This window comes from Chlorocebus sabaeus, chromosome 2 (assembly GCF_047675955.1).
Source record: "Chlorocebus sabaeus isolate Y175 chromosome 2, mChlSab1.0.hap1, whole genome shotgun sequence".
In the NCBI taxonomy this organism is placed as follows: domain Eukaryota; kingdom Metazoa; phylum Chordata; class Mammalia; order Primates; family Cercopithecidae; genus Chlorocebus; species Chlorocebus sabaeus.
Window position 1 is genome coordinate 39,953,022 of NC_132905.1, and position 24,173 is coordinate 39,977,194.

Sequence of the window (24,173 nt, forward strand, 5' to 3'; positions counted from 1 at the left end):
AAATCACCTGCCTTGGGGAACCAAGGATCTGTACTTGTTAGAAGGCTGTCTTCTGGTCTAGGGCTAAATACGTATTGGGGGTCAGTTTAGGGCTGGTACTTAGGATACAATTTGAGGCTGGGGACAAGGAGGTCTGAAAATAGGATCCCTTGACCGGGCGCAGTGGCTCACGCCTGTAATCCCACCACTTTGGGGGGTTGAGGCAGGCAGATCACTTGAGGTCAGGAGTTCAAGAGCAGCCTGGCCAAGCTGGTGAAACCCTGTCTAGACTAAAAATATTTTTTAAATTAGCCAGGCATGGTGGTGGGCACCTGTAATCCCAGCTACTCCGGAGACTAAGGCAGGAGAATCGCTTGAACCTGAGAGGTGGAGGTTGCAGTGAGTCAAGATCGTGCCACTTGCACTCCAGCCTGAGCAACACAGTGAGACTCCGTCTCGGGAAAAAAAAAGATCCTTCTACTCTTCACATAGTTCCAGTTCCTTTAATGCAGCACAGGTGAGAGCAGCCTAGTGAGATGCCTGGTCTTGGCCTCTGCTTTAAGTGGTTACCTGGCCGGACCCAAAAACATGATGGGATGGGAGGTAGGGGCAAGCCCATAAAGCAGACTGAAGGGTTCTTTGATGCTGTGGGTCGTCTCATGGTTCTGCTAGAACCAAAGATCCCCATGTTCTAGTAATCTATTCGGCCTAGAAGCCTGTTCAGTAGGCAGACACTGGGTGCTCTGTTAGGTACTGCAAGGGACACAGAGTTGAGTAAGATACAGTCCCTGCCCTTGAAAAACTTAGAATTCTGGAGGAGTGGGGAGGTAGTGGTGGGTGAGGGACAACCATATACATAACAAATTATGTAAGCCAGGGCAAGCTTTATTCGGTAGATAGGAAGCTTGAGTGCCCACTGTGTACCAGGTTCTAAAAATAGTGTATAGACATATGAGACACAGTTCCTGTTTTTCAAGTACTTCCAGTAAATTAGATAGGCATGTAAAGGTTCACTGTAACACATATAAGTGGAGGATGTGCTGGACAGATTACCTGGGAAGGAGGCTAGTCAGGGAAAGTGAGGATTAACTCCCATGGGGGTGAGGGGGAGAATCATTGGCAAAGACTTCTCCCAGGTGTTGGCATTTGGACTTGTCTCTAAGTAGGTAATATTGGCAAAGGGATGGAGAAAGTCATCGCGGATGTTAGGGAACAGCATGAGGAATGGTAGAAGCTGCCAGATTACAACTCAGTGTAATTGGAGTGCAGTGTGCAGGAAAAGGATGTAGAGGATGGTAAGGGTAGAGTTTAAACCATCCTGTAGGCAAAGGGGATCCACTGAAGTTGCAGGACTGTGATAGGAATAATGAATTAGGCGACAGAGGTGATTGGAGACAGATTAGTTAGAACAGGTGTCAGCAAACTAGTGGGCCAAATCTAGCCCACTGCCTCGTTCGTAAAGTTTTACTGGAACACAGTCACACTTGTTTGTTCATCCATGATTGCTTTTGCACTACAATGGCAAAGTTGAATACCACACAGACTATGGTAGCCCACAAAGCCTAATTACTATCTGATCCTATACAGAAAAAGTTTGCTGACCTGTAAGTAAGAAGGTAGTTATGCAGGTTCTGTAAGAGAAGATAAATATCAGAACTAGGCCTGAAATGGATTGCAGGTATTTGAAGAAGGGACATGATTTAGCAGAGAACACCTGTCTTACCTACCTCTCAAAACTTTATAAAAATCAAATTTACTGAAAGTCACTGTCTTTTTCTTTTTCTTTTTCTTTTTAATTAGTTTATTTTTTGTGAGACACAGTCTCACTCTGTCACCCAGACTGGAGTGCAGTGGCGCAGTCTTGGCTCACTGCAACCTCCACCTCCTGGGTTCAAGTGATTCTTGTGCCTCAGCTTCCCAGGTAGCTGGGATTACAGGCGTGCACCACCATGCCCAGCTAATTTTTGTATTTTTAGTAGAGATGGTGTTTTGCCATGTTGGCCAGGCTGATCTTGAACTCCTGACCTCAAGTGATCTGCCTGCCTGGACCTCCCAAAGTGCTGGGATTATAGGCATGAGCCACTGTGCCAGGCTGAAAGTCACCGTCTTAGTCCATTTTGTGCTGCTGTAACAGAATACCATAGACTGAGTAATTTACGAACAATATAAGTTTGTTTGACTCATGCTTCTGGAGGCGGAGAAGTCCAGGGCCCCTCACCAGGGGCCGCATCTGGTGAGGGCCTTGTTGCTGCATAAAAATGTGGCAGAAGGCATCACATGGTGAGAGAGAGTGGGAGGGCCGAACTCTTATAATAAACCCACTCTCAAGATAGCAAACACTTACCTGCAATAATGACATTAATCCATTCATGAAGGCAGAGCCCTCATGCCCTAATTTTGCCTCTCAGAGTCCCCCCTCTTAACATTGTTGCTTTAGGAATTAAGTTTCCAACACATGAGCTTTAGGGGACACATTCAAACCATAGCAGCCGTGGCCATAAAAGGATACTTGATACACAGGCAAGTCCTGATTTGTCTTTATTAGCTGTGTGACCTTGGGCCAGTCACTTAACTCAGAAGTTCGGGTGAATATGAGTAGAATAAAGAAAAGACTCATCAATCAGATCTTCCTCAGGAGACGGAACTCTTTTTTAAAAATTTGTTCTTTTAACCTTTCTTATTATTAATTTTTTTTTTTTTTTTTTTTTTTTTTTAAATAGAGACGGGCCTTGCTCTGTTGCCCAGGCTGATCCTCAACTCCTGACCTCCCAAAGTGATCCTTCCACCTTGGCCTCCCAAAGTGGTGGGATTACAGGCATGAGCCACCACACTCAGCCTTCTCTTTTTTTTTTTTTTTTTTCTTTTTTTAAATACAATGTCTCACTTGGTTGCCCATGCTGGTCTCGAACTCCTGGGCTCAAGTGTTCTCCTGTCTCTGCCCCCCAAACTGCTGGGATTATAGATGGGAGCCACCACACACAGCCTGGACAAAGCTCTTATTCTCTTCTCTATACCTTATACCTAACCCCTAGTTTTTAAGTTTGAGGGCCCTCTAGTGGAAAAGACAGATACCATAGAAAATTTGGAGAATTTCAGATTTGAGAATTTCAGATTTGAGTTGAGAAGTTGGGGATGGGTAGGCAGAAGGTTTTGATCACTCAAAGCAGCTGATGTTGTGGGTGGAGGGGCTTATGATACTTTGAGACACCCTATTCCTTTTCCCTCCATAACTGTTGACACTTGTTCTGTCCAGTTTGAACTTGTTTCTGCCCCTCAACTGCCAGAGCACATAAGGCCCCTACGAAACTAAAGGCTGGCTTTATCCCTCAGTCGCCTTTACCAAACAGTAACTGTGTGCCACTTGATATCCCTATGTGCCCCTCCCTGCCACTCTACTCAGCCTCCTGTGCCTTACTTCCTTTTTCCTTCAGCACTGTGCATCTGCCCTGAAGGATGGAAAAAGTACCATCTAGGGAGACCACAGTGGTGAGTTTTAAGCTCATTTCTGCCTTCAGTTTCCTATGTGACCTAAGACAATTCATTTCATGTCTCTGGCCCTTCTGTAGGATCCAGTACAGGTATCTTCAGCCACTTTTTGGGACTTGGGATTTCTTCTCTAAGGCTCCAGCTTCATAGCATAGCATTTTCCCCCCCAAAGTTCCCCTCTCTTTTCAATCTAGAATATTAGTATATGCTCAGAGATCATTTGCTTGAAATTCACTACCTTCACCCATGAGGAGAGTAGTCGACTATATCTGTATTTATTGGTAGGGTTCCAGGAACTGGCAGTCAATCTGATTGCTAGAGTGGAACAGACCCTGTCAGCAAGTCATGATGTCTCCAGGATGGGTGGTGTAGTTCAATACAGGCAAACTTTTGGCTCTGGGAATCCAAGATACAGTAGAGGAAGAAGGGCCAGGCAGTAGTCTAGGCAGTTTACATACTTTTTCCCCCTCATTTATCTTTACTATTCTGAGGTAGGTGATTTAATCACCATTTTACAAATGTGACAACTTCAGTTTTAGAGAGTATCATTCAGTAGACAATGACTGACTCATTGTGAATACGGGAAAACAACTAAATATTTCTTGCTCCCAAGTAGGGAAGAGTGGTAGAAGAGACAGGCAGATGAAACAGTGGTCAGAGCACTAAGGATACCCAGTTTTGGTGGCAGAGCCAGGACTTAAACCTAGGTCTATCTGCTGGTTCTTTCTACTATATGCTGCCTTCCTTACAGAGGGGTGGAGAGAGCAGCAAGCCCAAGTGGACATCTAGGCTGGCAGGCAGTCTCTGGACGATGGTCATTCGTGGGGAGGCCTGGCCTTGGATTTTGAGCTGGGCTTTAGTTCAGGGGGGTGGGGGTGGCAGGGGCTAAAGTCTTAGGCGGGTGACTAAGACAAGGGATCTCATGTGGAACTGAGCCCATTTATAGAATAAAGCACCTAATTTTGTGCACTCCAGAAAGTGAAGCCTTATGGTCAGCACTGATCATATGCTGGAGTATCACAAGAGCCCCACAGTCAGTCTATGGTATAACAACAGGGAGGAAGAGTTGGTATCTAGGTACATGGTTGGGGTCCAGAGTTTTCTCTAAAAATGAATGTTGGGTCTGGTGGATAAATGAGCTCTCAAGTATAGAACATTGGGCACTGGGACCTCAGTCTACTAGTCCATTCCCCTTAGTTCACAGATGAAAAAACTGAACCTAGCATTATCAGGGGCTTTTACTGAAGAGTGCCCAAGGTAAAGCAGGAGGACTGAAGGATGCTCTAGCCCAGAGCTAACTAGCCATGGTCAGAGAAAAAGGAAGACACGGCCTCTGGGGAAAGGAACCAGCATTTGCAAACGCTGTGCTGAGAGGAAAATGGTTCAAATTTTTAAGCTGAAATAATTTGTAGACTCTAACAAGGCTTATTTTTTTAACCCGAAGACAGCCTCCCTATCAGCTTCTAAAGTCCCTCGCCTCTCTCACTTCAGGTGGGATTCAGCAATTCAAATCTAGTTCTCAGACTAATTCTGATTCCAGGCAGGTAAATGAAACAGTCTCACCCTTGACTCCCATCCATGTACCTACAGTCTTTACGTAACTGAGCTGAAACTGAATCCTTACTGAATTTTTTACAGATTCCATTTTGCCTGACCATCCACTTATGATTTTAATTTTTGGGTGAAATTGGTATTATCTCTCAGATCGTAACCCTCCACTCTGGAACCGGAGTTCCTGGACTGAATCTACATCTGCAGTTAGAGCAACATCATTGCTTTTTTGTTGTTGTTGTTGTTGAGATGAAGTCTCACTCCTGCCTCCGCCTCCTGAGTAGCTGGGACTTAACAGGTGCGTGCCACTATGCCTGGGTAATTTTTTTTTTTTTTTTTTGTATTTTTAGTAGAGACGGTGTTTGACCATGTTGGCCAGGCTGGTCTTGAACTCCTGATAATCTCAGGTGATCCGCCCACCTTGGCCTCCACTGGGATTACAGGCGTGAGCCACCACACCCAGCCTGTCATTGGTTTTTGAATACCTATTGAAACTTGAAATTTGCAGTTCCAGCCTCCACATTGAGGTCCCTTCCAAAGTTATTCTATACTGTATGAAGTCTGAGTGAGGTGAGAGGTGGCTTGGTTGGGAATAAGGAGACTGGGTTCTGGCCCTGCCACTGACTTCCTTCTGTGTGACTTTGGACAGATTCCCCTCCCTGCTCTGGTCTTACCTCCCTTTTTGTAAAATAGTTGAACCCTTCCAGCTCTGGTTTCATCAGGGGCATGAAAGCCATTTCTACACGGTCTCAATTGCACAGAGCAGTGTTTGGTCGGAGCTTTGGTGTGTTGGTTACTGATTATAAAGCTTTAGATTCTCACTTCCAGCTCGAGAGGGGGAAGGGGAACCATCCAACTGTCTCATTAGCATGGAGAAAAGAAAACAGTAATTACTTGTGCCTCCCTTGATAATTCCTGTGGGTTGGATCTTCTAGGGAAGGAGGAGGGGAAAACTAGAGATAGCTTCAGCTGAGAAAGGAGAAATGCTGTTAGCTACCCAGAAAATGCAGAGGCAAGAATGATTGTCTTGCACATCTGTTGTATTCTGTGGACGTTCCTCCAGGCAGCTTGGAGACTGCCTAGATTGAGTTTCATCTATTTATGGCATGCATTGTGTTCTCATACGTGAACATGGGTTGGGCTCAAGACCCCTAATGTCACCTGTCATTAAGAAACCAGCTGTCTTCTAGGGCCTACTTTTTGATACACTGGGCATCCTGACACCTGTCTTTGTTTGGGAGTATGGGAGGGTTTTACTGAGCCATTTTGTGTCCTGGCTGCATTTTTTATTATGTTGTGAGATCATTTTCTTTACCCCCACAGCAACACAGCCAGTTGTTTTATTATGCCTGAGCGTAGGCAACCATACAGTAGAGCCAGTTACAAGAGTCAAGGTCAGGTATCCTTGTGAGGGGAGGAGTCTGGAAGAACTGCAAGACCACGGGGTTTAGTAAAGGCTGGGATAAGCAAGTCTTAGAGAAGGGTTGAGGCAGTTTTGAGGCTGAGAGGTTAGGGGAACTGGAACCCAACTATCAAATAGATTGGCAAGTTAGCTTGTGGGATGAGGGCCATTTGCCCTGTGCCTTTGCCCTGTGCTAGTCTTTTACTCCCTGTGTGTGGTCAGTTGTGAGCCCTCGAGTGCTGACTGTGGCAGAAATGGGTTGGAGACTGCCTTCAGGGGAGCCCTGCCTGAGGGAGCCTGGAGCCATTAGACTGAGATTATCTCCTGTGGCTGTGGCTGCTCACTTGTGCCTTGGTTGCCACCCCAGAGGCCTAGAGAACCCAGCTTCCCTTTCTCTTCCTGTCTCTTGAGGAAGATAACCCTTCAGCAACACCTCTTTTTTTTTTTTTTTTTTTTTTAAGACAGTCTCACTCTGTTGCTCAGGCTGGAGTGCAGTAGTGCGAATTCAGCTCACTGCATCCTCTGCCGCCTGGGTTCAAGCTCTTCTGCCTCAGCCTCCAGAGTAGCTGGGACTACAGGCATGCACCACCGCACCCAGCTAATTTTTTTATATTTTTAGTAGAGACAGAGTTTCGCCGTGTTGGCCAGGCTGGTGTTGAACTCCTGACCTCAGGTGATCCGCCCACCTCAGCTTCCCAAAGTGCTGGAATTACAGGCGTGAGCCACCTCACCTGACCCAGCACCTCTTTCAGCCAGTCTTCCTGCGGGCCCTAGAGCTTGCTTATTCTAAACAGCAAGAGTTCTGTAGGGACATGCTATTTTTTTTTAATTGTTTTACAAATGTAGGAGATTATTTCCTCTATCAAAATCTTTCGTCTTCGGCCCACTGGGAATGCTCCTTTTCTCTTGTCCCAGGCCTTTTGCTTGATTCCCCACCCTTTGATGTCCAGATCCAGGCTTCCCATAGTTTTCACTCTTCATTCACTTTCTGGCTCCTTTCCCTAGCCTCCAGTAGTAGATTCCTGGGTTTTCTTTTTTTAGAGGATAAGGAAGGTTTTTCAACAGAGCTTTCATGACAGGGAGCTATTGGGGAAAGGTCCAGAGGATGTCAGTAACCCCTTAGCCACAAGGAGAGATATACTCCCAGGGCTTGTTAGCTTGGAATAATGCTGATAGAGGAGGAAGCTGTGACAAGAGAAAGAACCTGCTTGTCTTCTGACCTCTGCAGGCTTCACCTTAAACCAGGCAGAGGTTGGGCTGGGGCAGGGCAATAGTGAGGACTAAGGGTTGGAGCCCTGAGCAGCTTGTCGATAAGTGCTTCACTTTACCTCCTGTTGACAAATTTAGTTTGGAGTTTGCACAAGCACACTGCCTTCATTTAACATTTATAAAGAGAAATTCCTGCTGCTTCTCTTTTGAATAAAAGTCCTTGGTTTTGGTACCAGAAGGAAAAAGATCTTTTCCAAAGTCTAGACCTCAGACTTTTTAAAAATTTAATTTAATTTTATTTTTTTTATTATTATTTTTTTGAGACAGAGTCTCGCTCTGTCGCCCATGCTGGAGCGCATGGCATGTTCTCGGCTCACTGCAAGCTCTGCCTCCCGGGTTCACGCCATTCTCCTGCCTCAGCCTCCCAAGTGGCTGGGACTACAGGCGCCCGCCATCACGCCCGGCTAATTTGTGTGTGTGTGTGTGTGTGTGTGTGTGTGTTTTTAGTAGAGACGGGGTTTCACTGTGTTAGCCAGGATGGTCTCGATCTCCTGACCTCATGATCCACCCACCTCGGCCTCCCAAACCTCAGACGTTTTAAACCTGCTCAGGTGTCTCCTTCCTTACCTATTCTCCCTTCACCCCTTTCCCATCCTCTTTTCTCTACTCCCTGCCTTTTCACACCTCGCATCTCCCTTAAATTGTGAAAACAAGAATGGGAAAAGGACACCTTAAGCCAACAGATTAGTAGGTGTTTGGTTGATATAAATACTGGGGCTGAGACTCTGAATATGGAGCTTGAGATTTTGGACTTTACTTCTAGTCCTCAGAATAAGAGTTACTGGGCAGGTTTTGTTTATTCCTTGATTAACTCACATGTCAGATACTTAGACTGACACAGAGCCTGGCAGGTAGTTCAGAAGACCCTAATCCTACATCACCCAAGACCCATATGACAGTTCATAAGACCCTAATCCTGCCATAAGGTCACAATCTTATGGAGAAGACGTAGCAGCAGTGAGCACACAACCCCCACTCTCTCCACATCCCCCATTCAATCTTTGAATTTTGAGGATAGAAAGAACTTTAGCTTATCTGGTCTTCTTTCATGTTGCTGTGTAATAAAGTAAGGCAGATCATGAGAGTACGTAGGCTCTGGAGTAAAGTAAAGCAGACCTGGGTTCAAATTCTAGCCTTGTTGCTTACTAGCTGTTTGACCTTGAATGGCACACTTAGCCTCACCTGTCTTCAGTTACCTTGGTTGTAAAATGGACATGTCATCACCTACTTCACAGAGTATCATAAGGATTAACAGTTTAACACCCAGCCTCATGCCTGAGGCATAGTAGCAGCCCATGTCTTTCTGTCACCCTGCATCAAGGCTTGGCTTAAATCTTTGCTGCTTCTGTGAAGCTTCTGAGACAACCCCAGGTCAGACTGATTTGTTTCTTCACTTTCACAGTATATAACATTCTTTGAACTGTTAGATCCTGCCTAATATTCTTAGTAATTTTTTTTGTGGGATCTCATAGTCCCATCCTGAATGCCAAGTGCCTAAGGATAAAGACTGTTCTCAATCATCTGTGCGTCCTCCATAACCCCTCACTCAGAGCTGTGTACATAGCAAAGCCAACCAGTACAGCTAGTATCAGGAAATATTTTTTGACTAATTAGATAGAAGGTTCGTGTATGTACTCTGTTTTTCAGCTTACGAGAAGAACTATAAAAGACCTGGCTGGGACTCTCCCATCCTAACTCTGCTCTTTTCCTCACCTGTTATCACATTGATAAAAACATGTGATCATAAAATCCTTGTGTTGGCAGTATAGGAATTCCCATTTTGCAGATGAGGGATCTGAGATGAAGGTTAGAACTCAGGTCTCTTGTTGGGAGATAGATCCAGACTAAGTAGGAGGAATAGAAACAGAAATCTTATAACTGGCTGGGCGCAGTGACTCACGCCTGTGATCCCAGCACTTTGGAAGGCCGAGGCAAGCAGATAATTTGAGGTGAGGAGTTTGAGACTAGCCTGGCCAACATGGTGAAACTCCGTCTCCACTAAAAACAAAAATTAGCCAGACGTGGTGGCATATGCCTGTAATCCCAGCTACTTGAGTGGCTGATACAGGAGAATCGCTTGTACCCGGTAGGTGGAGGTTGCAGTGAGCTGAGATTGCACTACTGCACTCCAGCCTGGGCAACAGAGCAAGACCCTATCTTAAAAAATAAAAAGGAGGCTGGGCGTAGTGGCTCAAGCCTGTAATCCCAGCACTTTGGGAGGCCGAGACGGGCGGATCACGAGGTCAGGAGATCGAGACCGTCCTGGCTAACACGGTGAAACCCTGTCTCTACTAAAAAATACAAAAAACTCACTGGGCGAGGTGGCAGGCGCCTGTAGTCCCAGCTACTCGGGAGGCTGAGGCAGGAGAATGGTGTAAACCTGGGAGGCGGAGCTTGCAGTGAGCCGAGATCGCGCCACTGCACTCCAGCCTGGGCAACAGAGCGAGACACCGTCTCAAAAAATAAAAATAAAAATAAAAAAGAAATCTTGTAACTGACTAGGTCTCCATTCTTTGGAAGAAGCAGGAATTTTTACAAGGAAGAAGGGGAACAGGGGTACTATATTCCTGAGGCCTTAGCTAATGGTGAGACCAGAAGTGAATATACCCACAAGCTGGAAATGTTTCAAGAACATGGCAGAGAGAGTGGCGAGAAAAGGGTTCAGGATAACGTCATAGATTCACTAGGCCTTGAAAATTAAGAAGGGTTTGAATGTGTATAAATGAAGAAGGGCAATTCCAGTGAGATAACAGTATGGACAAAAAAAATGGGAGGTAGAAAGCCCACAGTAGAAGTAAGGCAGATGATGACCAGATACTGGCATACCTAATAGCAAGACTGAGGTGAGCCATGACTTTTTTTGAGCAGGGAAGTGGCATTAGGACCATTCGTCGGGCAGTGTGGGCCTCATGGATTGGAGTAAGAGGGGTAGGGGAGACTAGTGAAACAGAGACCGGGGAAGAGACTCCTGTAACAGTCTGCCTTTGTAATGTCAGTAAGTTTTGAGAAATATTCCAGTAGTGCAAGCAAGAGATAATGTGATCCTGAACCAAGAGGAAGTTGACAAAGTAGGGAATAAATAATACTTTGGGAGGCCAAGGCAGGTGGATCACCTGAGGTCGGGAGTTCAAGACCAGCCTGACTAACATGGAAACCCTACTAAAAATACAAAATTAGCCGGGCATGGTGGCCGGCGCCTGTAATCTGAGCTACTCGGGAGGCTGAAGCAGGAGAATTGCTTGAACCTGGGGGGCCGGAGGTTGCAGTGAGCTGAGATCGTGCCATTACACTCCAGCCTGGGCGACAGAGTGAGACTATGGTGAAAAAAAAAAGAAAGAAAATAATGATTTGGATGAGCTCTTAGAGTGGAAAAAAGTAGAGCTCTCAGAGGGGAAAAACAAAAAACCCACAAGGATTTGGCCGTTGTAGGAATGGGGCAGAGAGAGAAAGAGGGGTTGAGACCATGAATATTTGGAGTCTGAGTACCTGGGAGAATGGTTATGCCATTCTCTGAATCATAGAGGCTGGGAAATAGAAGATGAATTGAGTTTGTTGACTTGTTGATTGGAGATGTTGATAGTCCAGTCCCTTTAGCACCCGACTCCCTGTTGCCTCTGCCTTTGTCTTTTGATCCAGAGCTACAGAGATCCTTCGATTCCTTGTGCTTGCTGCTTTGTTCCAGACCTGGAGGCCCCCCGCACCCTCAATCCCTCTACTTATGACTTGGAGCAACTTTCACTTCCTCTGAAATAAAATAGTGCTTAGGCCAGTACCTACTCTGTTTCCAACTGTACAGTAAATGCACAGTTGTTATTAAATGGCCGTTGTTATTATCATAGCTTTGAGATTACAGTAACTAGAGATTAGAGAAGCCTCTGGAACCACCTGGCTGAAGGACTCAGGAGTCATTCAACTTGTATTCGGTAAAAAGCCTGGACTGCAAGTATATGGAGAGGATGTCAGGCTTGGGTGTAGATGGGTGGGGGACTGTGAGCCATGTAAACTAGAACAAGAGAACATGTTTCCTGCCTTCTTCTGTTTTTGAGAATTGTTACATGTAATGTGAGGTTAAGAGGGCAAGCCCTGGAATTGGACTCCTGGGTTCAAATCCCAGCTCCACCATCTTGTTACCATGCAATGAGCAAATGTACTTAATTTCTTTGTGCCTCAGTTTCCCCATTAGTAAAATAACACACCAACCTTAAAAGATTGTGAAGATTAAATGTGTTAATACAAATAAAAGGTTTATATCAGTGCCTAGTATGTGCTAAGTATGTGCTACTGTTGAGTCTGCTCTATTCTATTCCACATTCCTGGGAATGAATATGTAGGGATTTCTCTTCACCATCCTCACCCAACAGAGGAGGGGTCTGAGCACAGAAACCTGAAATAAATCTCAGAGTGCTTGAAAGTTTGTCTCAGCTAGAATCTAGGTTATCTAAGCCTGGAGGAGCCTGGGCCACAAGTGACAGTTAGAGTTGTCTGGAAGACCTGAGTTTGACTCCCAGTTTTACCACTTGACTTATTTTGATCTTGGGCAAGTAACCTAGTCTCTCAGCCTTAGTTTTCTCATACGTAAAATACAGAACAAATTTCTTCTTGTGTTTCTAGTATACCTCATTTTCCTTGTGACTCTATTCTAGCTATATTATTAGTCTTCTTGTTCCTTAAACATACCAAGGCCACAGGGCCTTTGTACTTGCTGTTCTCTCCCTGGAACACTCTTCCCTCAGATCTTTGCATGTCTTATCCCCTCACTTCATTAAAATCTCTCTGGATGTCACCCCTTATAGAGGCCCCTCCCTGACCATTTTATCTAAAATAGACTTCACCCTTACCTTTTGTCGTTCTTTATTCCCTTACCTTGCTTTCCTTCCTTTTTTTTTTTTTTTTTTTTTGAGATGGAGTCTCGCTCTTGTTGCCCAGGCTGGAGTGCAGTGGCGTGATCTCGGCTCACTGGAACCTCCCCCTCCCAGGTTCAAGTGATTCTCCTGCCTGAGCCTCCCAAGTAGCTGGGATTACAGGCGCCCACCACCATGCCTGGCTAATTTTTTTTTGTATTTTTAGTAAAGGCAGGGCTTCACCATGTTGGCCAGGCTGGTCTTGAACTTTTGACTTCAGGTAATCCGCCCCCCTCGGCCTCCCAAAGTGCCAAGACTACAGGCATGAGCCACCACGCCAGGCCTGCTCTATTTTTCTTTATGGCACTTAGCACTACTTGAAATTATATGCTGTAAATAATTGACCTGTCTTTTGCTAGGATGCAAAATGTGTGAGGTTAGAAATTTTGAATGCCTGCTGCCTGTTCTGAGCAGCACCCCTAATGGACTTTTCTCTCTATTATAGGTGAGCCCTATTCCCGGAGGCAGGTGGTGCTGACCCTGTAACCCAAAGGAGAAAACGGCTGGCTAAGCTCAGCATTGTTACTGGTGAGTGAGGGTGCCTGGGAAAGCTCTGGGCAAGCTTAGGCCAACATGGAGGGTAACTAGTTTGGGAATTGTTTTTACCTTCAGTACAGATAACTCACAAGTGATTATCTTCCTACTCCATGTCTAAGAGATCGGATGTTGCACAGGTAACCTTCTGAACTGGGAGTAGGGTTGAGACTGCTCTCCTAGAGCTGCCACAAGAATGTCTGGGATCATTTGCCATGAGTAAGGCAGAGCAGGTCTGCTTCCTTCTTGCTTTTGCTAGCTGCTTTCTGCTGGGATGTGTGGGTGGGGAGCTATCCTGGGACCTGGCGGCTGTACCTGTCCTCTCACAAGCTCTTTAACATGACCTCACAGCCCTTAGAGATTTTTTTTGGGGGGCGGGTAGAGGGGGGACAGTTTCACTCTTGTTGCCCAGGCTGGAGTGCAATGGTGCGATCTTGGCTCACTGCAACCTCTGCCTCCGGGTTCAAGCAATTCTCCTGCCTCAGCCTCCTGAATAACTAGGATTACAGGCATGCACCACCATGCCCGGCTAATTTCATATTTTTTAGTAGAGATGGGGTTTCTCCATGTTGGTCAGACTAGTCTTGAACTCCCGACCTCAGGTGATCCGCCTGCCTCAGCCTCCCAAAGTGGTGGGATTACAGGCGTGAGCCACCGTGCCTGGCCCCTTAGAGACTTTCTTAGATTTAGTTTTTACTGTGATCTGCCAAGCTCATAGGTCAGCTCCAGAAAATCCTGTAGTTTCTTCAGTTCTGCAAAATGTCGTACGAATAATGGTGAGAGTGGAGTGATTAGGGCTTTATAAATGGGATATCAGGGGAACCTGCAGATGGTGAGAAGGAAGGAAAATCCACACATTGAGAACTTACTGTGTTACTGATGTCAATCTAGACAAAATCCCTTTTTGTTTGTGTGGGGTTTTATTTTTGCTTTTGGGAGACAGGTGTCACTGTGTTGCCTAGGCTGGTCTCAAACTCCTAGGCTCGTGATCCTCCTGCCTCAGCCTCCTGAGTAGCTAGGATTATAGGCATGTACCACCACAGCCTGCTCTGAAACCTCATTTTATAGATGAGGAAATTGAGGCTCAGGAACTGAAATAATTTGCCCAGGGTTCACACCTGGGAATCCATAAAGCTGATGATGTTAGAACCCAGGTCAGTCTGACCATAAATGCTGTTGTTCTTCCTGACCTGACAGGCTTTCGTTGGGCTGCTGATTGCCCTCTCTAATTCTGAATTTTCTTACAAAGTTCAAGAAGGCAGACTTAGGGATTCAGAAAGGAGATTCAGTTGAGGGGCTGAACAGGGCAGGTAGGAGTTGGGGGTCCCTCTGAGTAGTGGTATTTCTAGTGAGGGGAGCTACTAGACTGAAAGATAGGAAGAACCTTCAAGCAGGCAGAGGCCCAGGCTAAAGTGACCAGAACAAGAAGAATGTATCTGTAACACATGGTATCTCATAAACACTTGGGCCAGTACAGGATAAGGACCTGAGTACTGGCTTGAAGTTGAGAAACCTGGGTTTTTATCTTCTCTCAACATGTGCCCTTGGACAGTCTTCATTCCCCTATTTGTAAAGTCGGAGTGCCTCCTTGTCCCCTCATGTCTCGTGTGTGTGCACCAACCATGCAGGTATGTTACAGAGAATCAAATGAGAAATGCAAGTTGGAAAGCTTTGTGAATTGTAAAGCAGCATGAATGAAACAAGAAAGTGAGAGGAAAGCATTTTAAGTGTCTGTCTTAGCTCGTTTTATGTTGTTATAAAGGAGTACCTGAGGCCGAGTAATTTATAAAGAAGAAAGATTTATTTGTCTCACAATTTGAATGTCTGGAAAAGTTCAAGATTGGGTGTCTGCACTCAATGAGGGCCTTAGGCTGCTTCTGCTGTGGTGGAAAGGGAACTGCTGTGGCTAGAAATCAGATGGTAAGAGAGGGAGAAGGGAGATGCTAGGCTCTTCTTAACAACCATCTCTTACAGGAACAAAAAGAGTGAGAATTCACTCGCTTCCCCTACCCTCCTTCCAGGTAGGGGATTAATCTGTTCATGAGGGATCTGCCCTCAATGATCCAAACCCCTCCCATTAGGTCCCACCTTAAACATTGGGGATCAGATTTCAGCAAGAGGTTTGGAGGAGTCCAGCATCCAAAATATAATAGTATCTGTGGCATCTCAGTCCCTGACCTGTTTGCCACTCCATTCCCCAAAAGTAAACGGGAGGATTTTCCTTTGGAAATTTTCACTGTAAATCTTCTCTTATGCCCTTCTCCTCCTCTCCTTTCTTTTGTGGGCCCTACCCATAGCTTAGTTTTTCCTTAGGGAAGAGGATTCCAGGGCACAGATGACCTGGCACAGATGACAAAGCCAGGTAGCACAGGCAGCCACGATTTGCAATGTGTGGGCTGTAGAGTGCAGGTTTAAGTGCACTCATGAACCCTGGCATAGGATACTACAGCAGTTCCCAAGAGCCCATCCCAACAGGAGTCGGCACTCCACTGAGGTGTTGCCTCGTTCCCTGCTGTCATCTCTTGAAGAAGGCTATTACTCCTTTGGCCCTAGGTTCCCTGCCTGCCCCTGCTTACTGCTAGTGAAAAAGTCTCTTGTGCTGTAGCCTCACATTTTATGGAGGCCATGGTCATTCCAGTTTTTCTACCATCTTGTTCTCCCCCTTTACCAACGATGGAGACCATTCTCTTCATACTGGGTTTTAACAATGGATATTCTGTTCTTCTATCTGCCTGAGAGTGCACAGAGGGTTTTGACCCCTACCTTCCCTCGTACTCTGAATATCCAGACTCTTGCTGCCACTTCTTTTTGCCTTGTTAATGTAAAGTTCTACAGCTCTGGCCTTTCCCTGGCCTGGGTGCCAAGCTTGGATTTTACGTGCTTCCTGTAACAACTGCTCTGTGAAGAAGCTCCACTATTAACTTTTAAAATATGAACGATTCCATCTAAATCAGTGTATAATATATACATTTATATATGATAAGCTACCCATATAATAGCTTATTTATCTAACAGCCTCATTTTTCCGGAGTCCAACTGAAAAACAAGAGGGAAGTAAAGCATTGTCATCCTTAAGTATTTGCACAGTGCTAATTTATTCTTATTTTTTATTTTTATTTTTTTTTGAGACAGAGTCTCACTCTGTCGCCCAGGCTGGAGTGCAATGGCACGATCTCCACTCACTACAAGCTCTGTCTCCTGCGTTCACACCTTTCTCCTGCCTCAGCCTCCTGTGTAGCTGGGACTACAGGCGCCTGCCACCATGTCCAGCTAATTTTTGTATTTTTAGTAGAGACGGGGTTTCACCGTGTTAGCCAGGGTGGTCTCAATCTCCTGACCTTGTGATTCGCCCGTCTTGGCCTCCCAAAGTGCTGGGATTACAGGTGTGAGCCACCGCGCCTGGCCATTTATTCTTATTTTTACGTATTGTTGTAACAGGTTTAGTATTTGGTTTCTAAAACCCCATAAGATTAAAAGCAGCATATCAAAAAAGGGAGAAGAGCTGCTATATTAATACCATCTAGGGGTGAGAGCTGAAAGCTGACTGAAAAGGGAAGAGTGAAAGAAGAATAAGTTAAAACAACAGTCTGGAGGCCACTTAATTTAGGAGCAGCACCTCCACAACTATGTCCCTCAGTAAGATGAGGGTGGGGCTGGGTAATTCTGTGGTGGTTTTGGGTTCCTCTTGAAAGCCAAAGTTTTCAGAAAATGTTAAGTATTTATAGTGTCTACTATATATTATCAAACACTATACTGAATGCTTTACATAAATATATTTCATTTTCATAGCAACTTGGGAGGTAGGTGGTGATATTCTTATTTAATAAATTACTTGAGAGTTAGAGAGGGACGTGTAAGCAGTGATCAGAAGAGCTAAGCTTAGAACCCAGAAGAATCTGGCTCCAGAAAACCAAGTTTTTTTCTATTATATCCTACATTGGCTCTTTCCCCACACTACCTAAAACCCTGGTCCTTCTCAGGCTCTTAAGCTAGTAGTCCCCCACTACTCCTTTTTATTCATTCTCCTATAGACATTTTTCGTTTTGAGGATACACATTTATTCATTCAGTGAGTATTGGATTGTCTGTCATATACCAGTCACAGTTTCAAGTGTTTGAGGTGTAGCAGTGAATAGAATAGTTTTTTCTCTGTAGTTTATGTTCTACTAGAGGAAAGCAGATAAATAAATCTGAAGACAAATAAAGCAGGGTAAGGGAATAGGGAGACACTGGATTATTAAGGAAGGCCTCTCAGAAATTAAAATTTGTGCCAAAATATGTAAGAATTAGTGAGCTATGTGTATCTTTGGGGGAATAACATTCTAGGCATAGAGTTCAGCAAGTTCAGAGGTCGTGAAATAAGAGCGTGCTTGTTGTGTCTGAGGAACGAAAGGAGGCCATGTGGCTACAGATGTGGTAAGAGCAGACAGCCTTCCTTACCTTGTTCCCAATTTTAGGAGGAAAGTATTCCATCTTTCACCATTGTGTGGTGTTCAGGCTAAGGAAGTTCTCTTTTATTCCTAGTTTATTAAGAGGTTTCATTATGGATGGGTGTTAGATTTTGTTGATTTTATGGTCTTTGTTCTTTATTCTACATTGACATTACATTAATTGATTTTCAGATATTAAATCAACTTCACATTCCTAGAATAAATCCCACATGGTTGTAGTGTATAATCCTTTTTATATGGAGTTAGATTTGATTTGCTGGGGAATACTGTTCTGTAGTTTTCTTAGGTCTTTATCTGCTTTTGGCATTAGGGTGACCTCATGGAATGAATTGATCCCTCCTCCTCTGTTTTCTGAAAGAGTTTGTAAAGGATTGGTATTATTTCTTCTTTAATTGTTTGATAGAATTCATCAGTGAAGCCACATGGGCTTGGGCTTGTCTTTGTTGGAAGAGTTTAAAATTACTAATTCATATGTCTTACTTGTTAAATCTACTTAGATTTTCTATTTGTTTTTGAGTCACTTTTGATAATTTGTGTATTTTAGGAATGTTTCCATTTCACCCAAGTTGTCTAATTTGTTGGTAATTTGTGTCTTTTTTTTTTTTTCTTGGTCAGTCTAGATACAGGTTTGTTCATTTTGCTTGTGTTTTCAAAGAACCAACTTTTAGTTTCATTGTTTTTCTTTTCCATTGATTTTTTTACTTGTGTTTTTATTATTTTCTAATTTCTGCTGCTTTGGGTCTAGTTTGCTCTTTTCTAGTTTCTTAAGGATTAGTTTATTGAATTTTGAGGCACAGTATACCCCAAACCAAACAATTCTTCAGGCTTGACTATACTAGTGGACTGTCAGTTTGCTCCTTCTGATACAGTAGCCTCTGGAGACATATCAAACTTCAGAGGGGGCCTGATTCAGAAACAACAGGGAAGACAAGTGGCCTACAATGTATATGTGTTACCAGTAGAGAGAGTGCTAGGGCTAGACCCATAGCACTTGGCAGCCTGGACCCTACCTCCCCGAAATCAGCACTGGGCAGGCAGTGAGGCAGGCTGAGCTTCGAGTAAGACATATGGGGGTGGTGTAGCAGGAAGTCAGGTGACACTTGGCAAGCCAGGGCCTCCCAGGCTTCTGAGGAAGGTTCCCTGATAAAGAGCTAGAAGAGACAGCTGCCTGCCTCATGGACTTCAGAGGCTTCACAGTGGCTTTTGGGGGACCTTTCTGAACACCTCTTTTGCCTGTTACAACTGAAATTCTAAGCAGAGATTTGATTCCATTAAATAAGGGTTACAGTGCAGATGCCATAGGTAACATTGAGGTGGGAGGGGCTCTGAGCAATGCCTGGGCTTGCTGGGGACTTACTCGTGACCTTTAGTTTCCTCATCTATAAACAAGGAATAATAGTTTCTACCCAGCCTACTGTGTAAAGCACATTTCAGATAAGTGCTATATAAGACCATTGGATAGTGTACAAATGTACAAGACTATTAATGTTAGTAATTACAGTGTTGGGGACCTGGGATAGAGTCTGAGAAGGTCTAGGAGCAGTAGCAGTGCATCATTGTCCTTCAAGATACGGGGATGAATGTTTGACCAAGGTGGACCTGGTGGCTTAGAAAGGGCAGGAGACTCATTGTCTGCCAGTGTAATCATCAGATGGCTCCTAGAGAATTCTGTGGAGGAGCGGGGATCTGAGGGGGAGGCTGCCAGAGCAGCTCATGTAAGAAACAGCTGTTCCTATTCACTCTCCACCCAAGGATTTTGGCCATATTTTATTACTTTGGTTCCAGAAGCAGCTGGCTTGCTTGAGGATTGCTGTCATAGCAAAGCAATAACCTACAGCTTGCTTGGGGGAAAGGAATCGCATGCAAAGGGCTCTGAGCGCTATGAGGTCCTGGGTTCCCCTGCTTCCTTCCCCAGTTTTCATTAAAACTAAAGAAGATCCTTTTGTCCCTTTGGAGCAGCAGGCCAGAGCAGAACAGCCAAACAGGAGAGGGACCTATAGGTTAGATTAACTGGAGGGCAGTTCTAGGGATTTTGGCTGTGGCAGTGAGACAGGGTCCTGAGCCTAAGAACATGGCCAAGAGAACAAAATCTAAGCTGGATAACAAAGCTCAAGAAACCATGGTCTGTGAGCAATGGTGGTTCTAGAACTTTGAGATGAGTAAGAAGTGAATAAAGGGGACTTACTGAATGGGACAGATTGAGGGGCGTTCAAAACCTACTTTACCCCATTAACACAAAGCAGAAATTGCTTCTTTGGAATTATCTGTCATTGTATTATTTGAGTCTCCACTATCCATCCTTCCCCTCATTGCCACCTCCCGTATCCCCAATTAACATAATCTGTCAAGAGTCAACCATTCTGAGTACATAGGGCAAGAGGTACAAGATAAAAGATATCTGTGACATAACTCGTCTTTAGGAAGGTTAAGTAACTGCATCTTTCCCATTATTGTGTGTATTCTTAATACCAAGATTTGGGACCTTGATCTGACATTTGTTTTCTGTGTGACTAACTTGTCTGAGCTGTAGTTTCCTCATATAAAGTAATGCCTACTTTATATAGCGATTGTGTTGCTAGTAGGAGATGATGAAGAAAATACCTGGCTTGGCTTGGTGTTCAATCACTAGTGATTGGAATAAATTCTGATACCATGTGTTGAGTGTCAGATTGAAGTAGGAGAGTGTGGCGACCCAGGCTCTTAACCCTGTTCTACTGACTCAAACCTGGGAAAGCATTTTATACCTGGGCCTCTTTTTCCTCAGTTCTGCAAACAGGGAATGAGGTGGAAAGTTGGTCCATAATTGCTGATGTTTCTTCCTGTTCTGTGTCTCCAAAGGCACATTGGTCTGTGGTCCAAAAAGATTAAAGAGTCAACAGGGACCCAAGAGAAGTCTCAGCTTCGGTCCTGCTTAAGCCTGCAGCAGGACCAGTTAAAAACAAAGAGCCACTATCTATAGTAAGGTGTTAGAAGTGGCTGGGAGTCTGCTGCAGGGCAGTGACCTGCCTGTCACCCAGCATTTGGAAAACAAATGTCAAAAAGAAAATCATAATGGCCTAGAAGGTTGGAAACTGAGTAGCTAGCAAGTGTGAGAGAGGGGCCATGAGGCATAGGACCCAGATTGTGCTCTATCACCCACTCACTGGATGTTCCCAGTCAAGCTGCTTCTCTTTGCATCCTCCATATCCCCATCTGTAAAAATGAGTTAGGCATTGTATTCTTCAAGGGCCTCTTCAGGACTAACTTTCTGAAATGTCATTGGCCCCTTTTTTCTGGCTCTTGTGTTTGTACTCTCGTTTTTGCCTTTGGTACTGAGGATTTCATTTATGAGAAGGCTTTTTAACCAGACAGGGTTTGTCTAGCCCTAGAGTATTCAGAATGCTCTTGAAACTATAATTTCAGGCCATTCAATTTTCATCTAGAGATGCCTTGGTTCACCTGATCCTACTCCCTCATTTAACACTGAGAGATAATGCAACAGAGAAGAAAGACTACAGGCTTGACAGCTGACCCTGAATTCAAATTCCTGCCAGTGTTAGCTTAATCTTTCTGAACCATATCATCATCATTTAAAAGTACAATAATGGGCTGGGCATGGTGGCTCATGCCTGTAATCCAGCACTTTGGGAGGCCAAGGAGGAAGGATCACGAGGTCAAGAGGTTGAGACCATCCTGGCCTACATGGTGAAACCCCATCTCTACTAAAAATACAAAAATTAGCTGGGCGCGGTGGCATGTGCAAGTCATCCCAGCTACTTGGGAGGCTGGGGCAGGAGAATCGCTTGAACCCAGGAGGCGGAGGTTGCAGTGAGCAGAGATCTTGCCACTGCACTGCAGCCTGGGCAACAGAGTGAGACTCCATCTCAAAAAAAAAAAAAAAAGTGCAATGAGAAGAGGACAGAAAAAAACTGAGGCCCAAGAGGTGAAGTCAGGTTCAGGTTCTCACCCAAATCCAAATCTCTTGTGTCTCGTTCCAGAGTTTTTTCCCCCTCTAGAGCCAAGGTCAGTTGTGCCCATATGGATATGGTAGCAAAGATTGGAACTGAAAGCATGTCAGCTTTTTTAACATCTCCGCCAACAGCCCTCTCAATTCCCCTGTGGCGTGTGTCAATAACACAGCCCGTACTTGTTTTAGAAACAAGCGCTCCATAAGCACTCCTGTTTGATTTGCTTTGGCTGGTACAGGATCCAGATGCTCTTAGAAAAGCACAACACTCTCCAAATCAGCCCATTCCCATTCTGAGCCACTCACAGCTCTGATCTGCTACTGGCTGGGGTTCATCCCCGAGTCTTCCCTACCTATCATGTGAATCACATTCAAACTTTCGCTAGTTTGCCCTTTCCCTCTTGAGTAACATTTATTGTGTGCATACTGTGTGCCAGGTATTGTGACAGGTACTTTAAATAGATTATCTCCCTTAATCTTTATAACTCATTAAGCTATTAATAGCTCCAGAGGGGAAAGCTGAGGCTCAGTGAAGTGAATGAATTTACTGAAGCCATATCTAGTCTCTAAAAGAACTAGAGTTTGAACTGAGTCCTGACCCTATCGACTAAGCCGTAAGGTAAGCTCTTTCCTGAGTATCACACTACCTCCCTGGCCTCCCTTCCAGGAGTGTAGAGTGTTTGGGAGTACCCAAGAAGAGGCGTTTGGTGCCCTGAGTGTAATAGGAATGTCTTCCATGCCTTCAGTGTATTTTCCTGAGAGTTTCTGCACTCTGTGCCTCAAACCAGCTTCTCCAGAACCCAGGTATAGAGCCCAGAGATCCAAGCACTAAGTGAGAGAGGCCATGTTTCCATCGTGATCATGGAACTGAGTCCCTAGTGAAAAGTATATTTGTCCTTTTCAAAGTTGAATGGAGAGAGTATTTCAAGCAATATCCCCTACTTGTATGCCCAACTCTGAAGTACAGGGAAGGAAAGGGAAAGGGTCTGTACTCCTCAACTGTGATAAGTCTCCTCCAGGGACCTGGCAGGAGTGGAAGACATGCACACACAAAAGATGTTAGGACTAAGATTGTTCTGATAGGTTCTCAAATCTGTACTCAACAGTTTGCAAAGCAATTTACCTTCAAGAAACCGTACTGTGAAGAAACTGAAGGAATCTGCCTTTATGTGACAGAGCGAGGGGCTAGAGTCCAAATCTTTAGTCTTGATAATGCCAGTGAGGCTAAGTCTTCCCTGAGAGGGTTTTCTCCCTGGCGTTGGACCTACCCAGTCTCCAGTTGCAAAAGGAGCAGGCCCTTAGTCTCTTTTTCTGAGCCTTCCTCTGCCCTCTTGTCCCCCTCCTCACTCATTCATACTCAATTGCTAAGGACTTACTTTGAACCCTTATAGGGTGTTATTTTTAGGCACAGGGTGATAGGAGATATTTTTTGTCTCTGTATTTTCCCCAGGGTCAGTTGCCATAAAATCATGGAATTTTAGGATATCAGAGTGGGAAGGGACCTTAATTGACAGTCATCAAGTTTACATAGTAGCCCTTTTTAAAAACATATAAATCCAAAACAGAGCTTCTGGCTGGGTGCGGTGGCTCATGCCTGTAATGCCAGCACTTTGGGAGGCCGAGGCAGGTGGATCATCTGAGGTAAGGAGTTCGAGACCAGCCTGGTCAACATGGCAAAACCCTGTCTCTACTAAAATACAAAAATTAGCTAGACATGGTGGCACAAGTCTGTAATCCCAGCTATTTGGGAGGCTGAGGTGGGAGGATCGCTTGAGCCGGAGTGGGTGAAGATTGCAGTGAGGCGAGATCGAGACTGCAATCCAGCCTGGGCAACAGAGCAAGACACCGTCTTAAAAAAAAAAAAAACAAAAAACCCACTACCAAACACAGCTGCTTTGGCTGAAGCAGCAGCAAGAGGCCTAGTAGCTCAGCCTCGCCACTACCCTTACCAAACAAAGACAACCCCCCGAGGCAGCTGTCTTAAACTTCAGGGTTCCCAGGATCACAGTTTGTAAAACGACACTGACCTGAATCAACTTTCCCATTTTATCATTGTTAAATTGAAGCCCAGCAAAGGAGAATAATGTGCCAGGGTCACAGAGTGAATTAGTGGCAGGTGCCCTGACTCTCTGCCTTGTGTCCTTTTTACTATCCTATGTCATTATGTCATTTTGTTAAGTGACCACTTCTAACACTTGACTAGCATCCTGTGCCTGGGTGTCAGGCTTCTCTTGCCTCATGACATCTGGTTCTTGTGAGGTAGGCAGGCTTGTGAATGTGTGTGCCTCGGTCAGGGCATAATTTTCATACATAGAGTGAGCGTGTGTCAAGTTTTGTTTAATTGTTTAATGTGGAAACCAGCAGAAGTAGAATAGCTGCGAAACTGGATTTAGGTGGTTAATGAAAGAAGGACTGCTGAAATAAGATTGTTTTGGTTAGTGCCCTGATGAAAATATAACCTTTGAAATTATTTTGTCTGCATATAAAAGGTATACCTTCTTAGTTTTTTACACATTAACCTCTAACTGCAGAGTTTTAAAACATTTGGACCCTAATCATTTGTGAAGAATAACAAAATTCCGTTTCCCAAGAGTGTCAGATGACTCCGTTCATAATAAACAATGTGTCTAACATGACTTTAAGTGGTCACACAAT

General features: G+C 44.7%; 1 protein-coding gene across 12 annotated transcripts in view; it reads left to right on the forward strand.

Moving 5' to 3' along the window:
* Positions 1-24,173, forward strand: part of RALY (RALY heterogeneous nuclear ribonucleoprotein) — an 86,912-nt gene that overhangs the window by 25,250 nt on the left and 37,489 nt on the right. For 7 of the 12 annotated variants that reach the window (XM_073008058.1, XM_073008047.1, XM_073008065.1 and 4 more), the window contains one exon: positions 13,034-13,116. The exons of 1 other annotated variant lie outside the window; for it this stretch is intronic. Coding sequence is in view for 4 of the 11 variants with exons in the window: in XM_073008039.1 (XP_072864140.1) it covers positions 14,721-14,750 (30 nt within the window). In the remaining 7 variants the exon portion in view is untranslated. Of the gene's footprint in view, positions 1-13,033; positions 13,117-14,674; positions 14,751-24,173 lie in introns of all 12 variants that reach the window. 4 more of the 12 variants (XM_073008039.1, XM_037982864.2, XM_037982856.2 and 1 more) reach the window with 1 other exon arrangement.